Source organism: Rhamphochromis longiceps, linkage group LG18, assembly GCF_057381845.1.
Source record: "Rhamphochromis longiceps isolate RC_006_pf linkage group LG18, R_longiceps_female_GT1.1, whole genome shotgun sequence".
Lineage (NCBI taxonomy): Eukaryota > Metazoa > Chordata > Actinopteri > Cichliformes > Cichlidae > Rhamphochromis > Rhamphochromis longiceps.
In genome coordinates this window covers 16,716,682-16,728,643 of record NC_140574.1, presented here as the reverse complement: position 1 = coordinate 16,728,643, position 11,962 = coordinate 16,716,682, and the positions used below count along the sequence as shown (strand labels likewise).

The window sequence follows — 11,962 nt, the reverse complement described above, 5'->3', positions numbered from 1 at the left end:
TATTCTTTTCTTCTACCATTGGTCAATCCAAATAAAATGCCCACTTATGGCTGTTTCTTGTGGCTTGTATTCTGTATATATCAGTGTGTAATCAGCAGAGTCTTATCTCGATCCTGTGTGTTCACTTTTGTCTGTTTATACCTCCGGGGGCTGTTAGCAACTCTGGTGAAATCATGAGGGCGTGTTCAGTGTCCTTGGGATCCACTCCTTGTTTTCCATGTGTCCCAGGGGTTGGAAGGCAGCTGAAACTTCAAACAGAGACACACTCCCTCATGCTCTACATGGCAAGAGCTCAGAGATTAAGGGGTTTCTCTGCACCGCCAACAACAGGGATTGCTCGCAGTTTGCAACTTGCCGAAGAAGAAGGATGATTCAGTTTTTTTGAGCTGTAACTTTTGTGTCTGTTACAGATATGCCTTTGTTGCAAAATCAGCAGTTAAAGTTTTGTTTTTCTTCTGTGCATCTACTTGCTCGAGACAGGTAGAATAGAGCGGAGCAAAAAGCAGCTACCATCTAAATGCCTGTTTGATTCTGCTGAGGAAAGGAGCCAGAGGATGCAGGTGGCAGCGAGGCTTTGAACTAACTTGTTTGAAGTTGTTTTTTTTTTCTTTCCTCATGTCAAAGGTGAAAGATTATACCTGGCAGAGGAATTTAGTCTTCAAATGAAGGACTTCATGAGCTGAATCTCAACTCTCTGGCAGAATGTAACACACTGGTTTCAGTGTGTTAATGAGGATGATTGTGTGAATCCGTCTGAATGAAGTGTGATGCTTTTCCTTAGCAGTGGGAACGTGGATGTGACCCCAAGGAGTACAGCTATAGAACAGCAGCAGCAGGAGATAACTGTATACCAAGTCTCTGTAATCTTGAAAGAAACACATACAGATGCACCGGTGTCAGAGCTGGAAATGGGCCAGGTCACTCACACCCTGGTTGGGAATTGTCAGCCAAATGGAGAAATGACTTGTATAGTCCAAATGGAGAAAAGCCCGAGGTTGGGCAAGGCACAGCACGAGCTCAGCAGGTGGCTCTCCCTCAGTAGCGCCGGGAGGCATAGAGAGGAGGTAGTGGTGGAGGAGGATGAGGAGGAGTTGGAGGAGGTGATTGCGGGAAAAATGAAGACAGACAAGTTTTTTAAACCACCTTCAAAATACACAGGAAACTCCTTACTGCTAACAGCTCAACCAGACGCCAAGGAGCAGCTCATTCAGAGCTCAACATCGTGCTCTGCCACCATCCAGGCTAAAGGACTTGTTCATGGGAATCATGACAGTGCACCAGGAAGAAGGTCTCTGCCTTGGGCCCTGCTACGAAGGTCACATCAGGATGAAGCCCTGCTCGGCAGAAGGACGATGAGCATGTATGACGGTCCGGTCAAGGTCCAAAGAGATCGTCAGCCCGAACAAGAACGACGGCTGCTAAGGCCCAGGAGCGTTTGCATGCTTCCAGGCGCAGTCGCAGTTCTGCCAGAGCCCCAAGCCCAGGAATCCTGCAAATGGACAGGAAGTTTAGACAGCCACCAGCACAGGAGCAGGAAGGCTGAGCTAAGAGCAGTGGATGGCCTCAATCCTGTTGTGGCTCAACGGCCATCAGGCCCTGCGGAGGTGAACCTTAGGGTCCGCCAGAGGAGCTGGAAGCCCAGGCCCGTCAGTATGACAGTACTGGAACTAAAAAAGAGGGGCTCTGATGATGAGATAAACAGCGAGAGGAGTGGCAGCCACAGAGGTGGCGAAGGAGAGGGATTTTTCAAAGGAGGCTTACGACGGAAACTGTTTGGCAAAACCTCTCAAGAGAAGAACAAGGAAAAGCAAAATGACAAAGATGCTAAAATTTCCCCCAAAAACAACAAATCTGATACTTCAAGAAGTACACTGAGCTCTTTAAGACGGAGTTTTAGTCTGCGAATCAGGAGGACTCGTCCTAGGGATTTGGGTCCTGGGGTAGAGTCAAAGGAGTACTCTCAGACTAAAAGTACTGCTGAAGAGGCAACGATGCCTCCTCAACCCTTCTCGTACCTCACAGGAAGAAAGATTTCAACTTCCAGTGATCAGACGGAAGATGGAGGCATGCAGTACATTCAGTATCACAGCAGGGGGAAGGTCAAGGTAATGGAGGTACCTCTCCATCCACCAAAACTGACTTCCAAACCAGTTCAGGAAGAACAAAGTATATGGCAGCTCATAGCAAACCGTTTCAGGAGGAAAGACCAGCCAAGCAGTGGCAAAAGTGAAATTCAGCAGTCCCAAAGCAAAGACAGTGGTCAATATCCCCAGACTGGGAATAATAAGTCACAGCCTGTCACCATAGAGACTCTGGCAGGCATTGACTCCCACAAAGGTCAAGGTAAGACCTGCAAGACTGCTGATTTATTTCTCAGCTCAGTGCTCCATTTTATATACCCCCTCTTGCTCACTGCACAGAAAGTTACAGCTCGAGAGAAATAAGGAAGTGCACTTTTTTTTAGGCCAAGCAAATGAAAAACATGTGGGGGAATTGTGAGTTTGGATGGCATTCAAAAAAAGTCCAAAGAGTCCTTTTGGAATTTCTATTTCGGGTATTTTATTTCTCCAGTGTTTTTCATGTGTGAACCTCAGTTCGTGTGCACATGCACAGCAATTACTTTGCCTTCTTTGAGGTTTTTGTAGTTCAGTCAAAAAGTAGGTGAAGTGAAATCACCAGTGACTGCAAAGAACACATGATAACAGTTTGTTTTACAGAGGGGCGGCTGTGGCATAACACAGTCCCCGTGCTATCTCTGTGTTATCCTGACCCAGGCCTGCTTATTGGTCTCTCAGAGACGCAGCTTAAAGAAGTAGCATTAAAGCAGTTAGTGGCTGTAATGGGGATGCATTTGGCAGTCTCGCAATGCTAAATTAAGAGGGCTTACATACTGTAATGATGGGGAGAGGAGCAAACGACTTAAGCGCTGTGTTTAAAGGTTAACTCTGACAGTGAAGTGTGTTTGTCCAGTTGCCTGGAAGAGCAGGCAGAGAGGCAAATATTTGTAACTATCTGAATTAATGGCTGTGATTTGCTGCGTTTTGTGCGTCAAGCTCCAATTTCACACCTTTTCAAAGAGACCTAATTAGTCGTCTGTGACAACCTAATAACTTCCCCCGATGTCAAGTTGCACATGTCATGTATATATTCGCAACTTTTGAACCAGCAAAACATTTCTTTTGTTTTAATTTTCATGTTAAATTGAGACTCATGAAGGGGCTGAGGTCAGACTTGTTAATCTCTTGTCTGTTTGTATTCTCCCATGACACGTTACCAAGGATACCTATTGATTTGTTTTCCAGAGTCAAGTGGTATTTGTCCATTTCTTCCACTGCAGTCAGTCAGTCAGTCAAGCTTCAGGAATGTAGGTGTGCCGATCAGCTTCAGTTAAGCTGGGTGTTCAATGCCCTGGGCGGGACTCTGCGCTTGTTGCTACCTGCCTAACTGTTGGTCTTAAAGTAAATTAAATCCAGAAAAGCCGAAGCCCAACTCTTCTGTGACTGAACGCTTGCATACACTCAGGCTGTACTTGAGTGTGTGTATGACGTTTGGGTGGAGGAAGGGAGTTTAACAGGGGGAAGAGTTTGAGGTGTCCCCACCCCCACCTGTCGAGTAAACAAAGCCATCCTGTTGGATCCAGGAGTGGCCAGTGAACTGTGTGCTGAAATGGGGAGTGGGGTGTGGTCTCTGGGGTCCTTAGAGTCGGAGAAGCAGTGTAGGTGGTCAGCGGTGCACATGTGTAGCAGAGGTTGAAATACTGCAGTGGTGCTGCAGATAGAACTCTACAGTAACCTGTACTCTAACCTGTCAATGTAGCTTGCAGACAGGAAAACACTCAGTGATGGGTATTTTTTGGAGTTACCTTTTAGAGAAGAAAATCCCCCCCACGAAGGTGAAATCCAGACTCATTTATCTTAAATCTGACACAAAATATATTCATGAGGATGGAATTCCCTTTGTTTCCCTTTCGCTTTGCCTCCTTCGATATTAATTCATGTGGTGCTTCCTGTATGTGCTTTACCTTTCAGATGGAGTGGGCCTTACTTTAAAACCTGCAGAGGGAAAAATAATTAGAAAAAAATGCTTTTGTTTTTGGCGTTCATATCAGCAGGTGTAGTTGAGTCCCCAGCAGGTAGCTATGTTCAAGATAAATACACTTTCAGGGGAAGTTGAATAAACAGTGACACAGCGATAATGCCCTCTCAGCTGCAGCAGGACACATAGGGAGACGGCAAGATATTGGAAAAACCACTGAATCGCAGACAGTCTGGTTAGGAGCAGAGGGAAATCTGTTAATAACTGAATGTAACTTGTATATGAGCAGCTGCCACTGCAAATCTCAGCTCCAGTACATTGTGTTTTTCAGAACTGTGGCTCATTTGAAGCAGGATCCTGCTGTTTCACCAAGAGGTCTACCAACCATTTGCCAAAAAAGCTGCAATTTGTGGATCTTCTCTAACTTTGCTTTCAGTTTCATTCATGCATGACTGATTCCTTTGGTTTTTGTTCTTTTTTTATTATTCCTTTTTGTAGCTGCAACGATAACCTCTGGCACATTCCCTTCTTAATTTGACAAACTGAGTCCGTCAGCCTGGGCATTCCACTGCAAGGCTTCTTGAAAACCCAATTTGCAAATCTCATGTTAAATGTGAATTGGGATGTCCAATTTATTTTAAGGGGAAGTGATCAATGCCTTTCTGCAGACAACACAAGGCTCTGGGAGCTTTAAGTAGGCCAGACCATCCAGGTTGCATTAGACGAGCTCGGGGTAAAGATTTTCCCCTTGTTCTCTGGTGACTGTGTTTGTCACTTACCTAATTTGATGGAAATGACTGGCTTGTGCTTGGGAGCTCAGCAGAAGAAAAGTAAGAGCTCTTATGCTTGTTTTTTTCTGTAATTTCTTTCTTTTTTTTTTTTTATTGTAGAGCTACAGAAAGAAGATGCTGCAGGACCGTCTTTGTCATGACATGCATGATAAAAGTAGCCAGACAGGGAATGTCAGTTGGTGAATCATCAGAGTAGAAACACTAATTGCTAGCTAAATTCTCACTCTGTAATTCATGACGGAAGGAAAGTATGGTTGGAAAGTTGGTCAGAGTAAGAGTGGAAGTTTAGATCTCAAGGTTGTCCTCTCTCGTTCCCCAAAAAACCACTTCAGATTCACTGCACATTGGCACGCATGCATGCATGTGCATACGCACGGACTTGCTGCTCACATTAGATTTTCTTTTCTCATGGAATAAGTTGGGGCTTCGCTTGTGCTTCGCTACCCTCAGACTGAGTGGTCATTTTTATCTGAGCAGACGTGAGCAGCGAAGTGAAAGACCTGACAAACATGCTGCCAACAGTTTTACCCTCACAGAGACAAAGACACTGGTGTCCTCTGTAGGCATCGCGAGTCCCGGGGCTCCCTTGTTTCCATAGGCATTCTGGGACACAGCGATATGGGGATGGTCATATTTAAAGAATGACGTAATGCTGACGACATGGATTCAGTTAGGGGTTTTTCTTTTAGTGGGGGAACAGTTCGGTTCCACTTTATCTCTTTCGGGATGGCAAATTTCAGGCATCTTCACCATGATGCTGTTTCTTTGTTGTGTTCTTGATTTCAATATTATTTTAGTGAAAGGCACTCATTTTCTATTGCTTCCTTTTGTTGTTATTATTGTCTGTGAAAGAATAAGTGGTGCTGTTTTCCGGTAGTCAATGCGGTGCTCCAGAGAGGAAGCGATTGTCAGTGGCCAACAACACAATTTCTGCATTGACCTGCGATGACCCAAAATTTCCCTTCATGGCTACACGTTAGTTGGGTTGAGTTTAAAATACTCCTTGTTTAAAATCTGAAAATCATGTTTTTTGGGGGCTTCATTTATCAAATATTATTCTTTATTCATTCTGCTTTATTTCACTAATAACCAGTTCTTCATTAAAAGGACAATCTAGGAACTACTTGCTAATTATATTACTGTACTGACGAAAGCATCTATGTACCCATGATGGCAGGCTTGTGCTAATGATACAGTAACAGGATGTAAACATTAGATGGGCTGTGATGAGACAGTAGAAAGAAAATAGTTCCTATATGAAAGTGCCGGACCATTCTAGTAACAAGGTCATGATACCACGTTTGACAAAAACATATTTGTTGGCACTTTAAGTACAACAAAAAAAGCTGCGTTGAGTTCCATTATATTCAAGAGAAAGCAGATATTACTACAGCCAGTATAAATGACTCACAATCTAGTCAGATAAATAGCAATGCAGCCCAGAGGAACATACAGAAAGTTTGATTTTGGGTGAGCTGTTAACAAAGCCTGAAAGACTGGCACCTTAAGATGGGTTCATGTAATTGCTATTTTTGAGCATTACCGCTGGTTGACCTTTCAATAACAAGAAACAGGAACTGTAATAAAATGGGGCGGCAGCCTTATCGGAGATCGCCCCAGAGAGCCGTGACCTGCATTGAGTTTCCTGCACTTAAAAACTGAGGCAGTTTGGATGTCTCCGCTCATGTTCTGACATGTCAAACCCACACTGAGAGGGCTTAACTGGAGGCGTGCTGTTTAAAGACTCCTCTGCTCCAAACAATGGTTGGTGAAAGGCCCCTGTGTTCGGGATGCACTCTCCTCTCCCACAACAAGTGAGACATCCACAGCAGAGTGACGCTCTTTGTAAATGGATTGGAGAAAAAGTCAAGATTTTAACTGATTTTTGTTTTTGTGGGTTTTTTTTTAATGGACAAGTCAAGGGGAATTTTTGGCTCATGTCTCCCCGTCTATGAGTCATTTATGCTTTTAGCATATTTTGGGAAAAAAACCCTGAAACATGTCCTATAATGACACTGGGGTCCTTACTGTTTATGCTTTGTGTCTTTTCATATTGGCATCGCCTGCAGCAAAAAGAAAAACCGCCATAGCTGTGTAATGATGGTGTACGAGTAGTTTAATTGTTATGGTTTAGAGATGTGGAGGGGGTTACCTGTGCAAGGCGGCATGTAGGCTCCTGTATTAGAGATGGTATCTTATTTGGGAGGTTCAGATGGCAAGAAAGCCTTGATCCAAAACAGGAAGGTGGTCTTTGTTCTAATAGATGTTATGACACATAGCTGTACTCCATCTCTGTGGGAAATGGGCACAGCTTGTGGAGCTGTCATTTGTGTTTTTAGTTCTGAGGGTTCACATTGTACTTTATAGTGTTCTGCCCTTTTTCAGAGCTCTATTATCTAGTCAATGTCTCCAAATGTCACTGGTAAACCTACCATGCTGAATCAAGCCTGATAATAACTGCCTTTTAAAACAGATTAGCAAAATCCCCTCCTAAGATTGGGCTGTACATTGAAATGGCCTTCACAGACTGCATTAACTACTTCTTCACACTTGTGTTGTGTACAAATAAACAAATCTAGAGGAAACAGAAGAGTCGGACAGATTGAAAATCGTGGGGATCGATCCATCCATCCATGCATTTTCTTAACCACTTATTCAAATCAGAATCTGGGGGCTGGAGCCAGCTGACATTAGCTGACAAGCAGGGTAGTGGCTCTTGGGGCTTCATCTAATATCGCCGTTAGTTTTTGGTTTAAGTTGCTTTAATCAAAGTGCTTCTATCATTGAACTAAGCCTGAAAAACTGGCACCTTAAGATTCCTTATACTCTGAATGCAGGGAACAGTTTTTCCAGGTATCCGTTGTAACCAGCAGATACCTGGTCCAAGGTATTTTGTGATGTTTACAAATGGAGATAAACTTTTTAAAAAGTTAATTCGTCTTCAGATGTTAGCTGATGAATTTAAGATTGCATTTCAGTAAACGGGGTTCCACTTTTGAGGGGACCTGCATGCAGCTAAGGCCTGCTTGGATTTGATTGGTCGATTGAATTTGAACTAGGAGCGGACTATAGACTGAAACCAGAAAGCTTCCAGCACTAGAAATCACCAGAAGGTTCGAATTCAGCTCATTCATATGCAGATATGTTTCTGGAGGATTATAAAAAAAATCCTACTTTATGCAAATTATTATCACAGAAATATGAGATGCACTGATTGTAATTTTCTTGGCTGATTTTTATTTCTTATTTATTTATTTATTTATCTACTGATTTATTCATTTAGTTATTTATTTAATTTTATTTTTGCTTATTCCAGTTTTCTAAGCTCTATAAGGGACAGCTTATACAAAAAAATCAACTTTTTTTTTCTATGTGGGATATTTTTACACTAAAATAAATTATTACGTTTCTTAATTTCCCACAAACTGGACATGATAGACTCTCACTGAAAGAACTGAGAATAAAGCTACAGATAATTAGCTAAAATGGGTTTCTATACATTTGCCTTTACTTGACATATTTTACCCTACCAAACAAAAGCAGGTTTATCAGATTTATATATCAACACAAATGCAAGTTACATAAATAATATAATAATTATGTTTATAACTTCATCAGATAGCAGCACGTGGAACCTTTGCTCTTTTTTTTTTTTTTTTACTTGGCTAAACAATTTTTTTTCTTTTGTTCCTGCTTTGAGCCCTTGCTCATACCGAGTCTGTAGATACTGAGCTCTGGATAGCTTTAGCTTTAGCCACTCTTCCTTTATTAGCCTCTTTAAAATGTCCATGTTCAGCTGGGTGAGGGTGATTTAAGTGTCTCATTAGGTTTAACATTTCATGGCGGTTCCTCCATGGTTTACTTTGGCCAACTTTGTGTCTTCCTCAGAGCTCAGTAATGGCTGTGAGCAACTATTAGCCTGTGCTGCTGTGCACATGTTGCACATGCATAATCAGACATATGTGAGGCTGTCCTATTGGTCACCAGTCAAGAACACAGCATGACTGTATCTTTTTCTTTTTACTTATTTAAAAATTCTACTTTTTTAAAGTTTTTTTTTTTTTTTACCTGTCTTGTCCAACAGCATTTATTATCATAATTATGATCTGAATTCACTGTTTGCCATACAAATTTGGTTTGCCTAAACTCTATAAATAATGTTTTAATAATTCATATATTTGTATTATTATTCACATAGGATATGTGTAATTTAGCAATGCCAAAGCTGACAAGCAGGGAGGGGTTGAAGTGGTAAAGAGAAGAAGGGGGGAAATTAAAGAAAGATAAAAGAACAATGAGGGAAAATAGGAAAAAGGTAAAAATAAAAGGACAAACATTAGAACACGACAGGCCAAATGGCTATATATTCATAACTACACAACTTTTTCACTAAAGTTGGCTCTATCTATCTGCCATAAAACTTTGATTCAGTGGTTCTGGTTAACATGTGTGCAGGAAATCTTTTTTTAAAAAAGGGCAACAACCCCACAATTCCTTTAAAAATGTTTTACTGTAATTGACTGCTGTGTAAGTCGAAATGCTTGATGTGACTGGTGTAGCATTCAGCATAAAACTTATTGCAGACTCTTTAAATTCAGCCGCTAGCAAAAGCTGTCGGTGCCATATTATAGCTGGGGGTCAAATAGAACAGAACGCATATTATCGCTTAGTACTTTTTGCTTTTGTCATTTACGTCTTCATTTGTCTTTTTCTTTTTAGACTCTTTTGTCAACAGCCAGGAATGGACATTGAGTCGATCAGTGCCGGAGCTGAAAGTGGTGAGTAACTTTTTTTTGTTGTTTTTGACAATCCTGGTGTTAATTTGCCCTCAGAGGTTTCATCTTACTAACAGATTTAAATGTCAGTGGGAAAGCATGTTCTCTCCATGTAATACTAGTTTTGCATTTCACATGAGAGGGAACATTTGAGAAATTGGCTGGACTTTTTCCCTGGCACATAGTGGGTGATTTTTAATGAGATGCGTTGGCATGGCGATACAGGGTGGTTTTGCAGCAGGACACAGGATGAGTGACAGTTTTGGGCTAGGCCGGTGACACATCCTGGGTCCGCTCCCACCCGCCAGTGAAGCACACGCACAACCTCTGCCAAATGCACTACTAACATCCTCACATGATTTAATGCCATACCCACATAAAGACTAGCAGCCTTGAAAGGCTCCGGTCTGCCGTTCTCCCAATGGATATGATATTTTCAGTGTTAGGTGAATTCATTGTTGTGGCACCTCGAAGAAGGGGAAACTTCAATGGGGGGATTCACAGCAAGCACAAAGACAAACTTCCTTTATTGGCTTCAAACACTTTTAAATGCGTCTGTTGCTTTTTATGTTTCTAAGGTGTTAATTGGCAGCTTCCATGCGGGGGTTTGTTAAATGGACCCGGTAAGACTAAATTAAGTGTCGCAAAAATAGTAATCATTCTTTTCAAAACTTTCACAGAGTTACCGTGCAGCGACAAGGTCGTGCTGAAAGGAAGTTGGTTACAACTCTCAGAAGCTTTTAAAAACGATAGGGGGGAAAAAAGCAGGTTTTGCTTTCTTCCTCTTTGATACCACAGTAATAGGGGTCAAAACAATTCCTGTAGATGAATTAAAACGATTAAAACCATGTGAGAAAACCTCTAATTTTTTTCTGCCGCAACAGTGAGCTGTACTCTGGTACTGTTGATTTCGTGCTGGTGACTTGACTGTGGTTAAATCCTGTTTTATTGTCATCTTTTGATCATCTCACATCAGAGCTAAACGTCTACAAAGAAGAGTGAAGGTTCTGTAGTAGCATAATGCTGATACAGCATTTCGAGATCATAAATCCTATATACCAGCGGGCCACAAAGCCCAGCAGTTAAACAGCAGGAGAATGCTGGTTCTGTGGCACATTCAAAGCCTTTTTTTTGACTCACAGCTTTTACAGCACCACAACTTTTTGCTAACTTTGAATTTATTCATAGCTTATTCTTCTGGGTACCTCATGATATATATACTTCAGTTATAAAGAAGCTAGACTAGGAAAAGACCTTGAACACACCTTTTCTCTTGTGCCTCAAACTTCCCTATAATTAGAACCATACCTGCTTTAACACCCACTAATGATCTGTGGAAGGAGAGGGCGATGGTGGGTAGAGGAGGAGCTGGAGAGGGAGGAGATGAGGCATGTTGCAGTCTTTGTTCTTCCCAGACATGCTGGCATCGTCAGCCCACCCTCAGCCATGCATCACCCCGAAGGCACTGCAGTTTGGTCTGGTCTAGACGGCAGGGAGAGGTAGAACAGGACAGACTACAACCAAAGTCGGGTGTAAATCAGAGGCACTTGGACAATATTTCAAACTCACATGCCCTACGAAAGGGACCTTTACCCCCTTGAACACAAACCATATGGAGTTTCTTTTACTGCCTACTACCTTCTAAAGTTTTTAATTTGATTTTCTTCCACCTAGCCAACACTTGTTTTCACTTCAGGCCAGTGTGTAATAAAAATCTACTTAGCAGAGAAGCTAAAAAATGGAGTCACCTTTAGGTTTAGTGTGAAAGTTTCATTACTTTTTCAAATAATTACACCTTGACCAATTTTAAGAGTAAAAAAAAATAATAATAGAAAAATCACACCCACAAAACTACATTTTTCATTTTTTGAACAAGAAACTTGCATACTGGTAAAAAAAAAAAAAAGAGTTAGTCTTTTCAAAGATGCCTTAAATGCAGCACTTCTTCTTTTTTTACTTATGTTCTTAAATGCACACACATTGAAATATATGCGCAATAAAAATGCCCAGAACGTCAGTCTTTGATTTTTCAGTTGAGTTCTGATGGTATGTCTCTGTAGAAAGAATAATCTCTAAAACTTTAGTGACTCATACAGCTAGGATTTAAGACTTAGCAGCATAACTAAAGATTAGGAATTAAATAAGATGTGGAGATGGTTTTATTTCTGATATTATTGACCTTGATGCAGTGTTTTCCTTTTTGCCACACACAATTTGCACACACTGGGCTGAAAACTTGCAAAGCCTTTATGATTGAGGTTGAAGCTTCAGTTTTTTGGAAAGAAAATATAAAAAAATAAAACTCAAAACAGCACGACTTATGCAATTTCAGTGCCTTTGTGGTAGGATTTTTTTTCTTTT

General features: G+C 41.5%; 1 protein-coding gene across 1 annotated transcript in view; it reads left to right on the top strand.

Annotated features, from left to right (window-relative positions):
• The first annotated feature begins 259 nt into the window (after nucleotides 1-259).
• Nucleotides 260-11,962, top strand: part of agap3 (ArfGAP with GTPase domain, ankyrin repeat and PH domain 3) — a 73,471-nt gene continuing 61,768 nt past the window's right edge. The window contains exons 1-2 of the mRNA XM_085388275.1: nucleotides 260-2,343; nucleotides 9,546-9,604. Coding sequence (XP_085244401.1) covers nucleotides 768-2,343; nucleotides 9,546-9,604 — 1,635 coding nt within the window. The 5' untranslated portion in view covers nucleotides 260-767. The remainder of the gene's footprint in view (nucleotides 2,344-9,545; nucleotides 9,605-11,962) is intronic.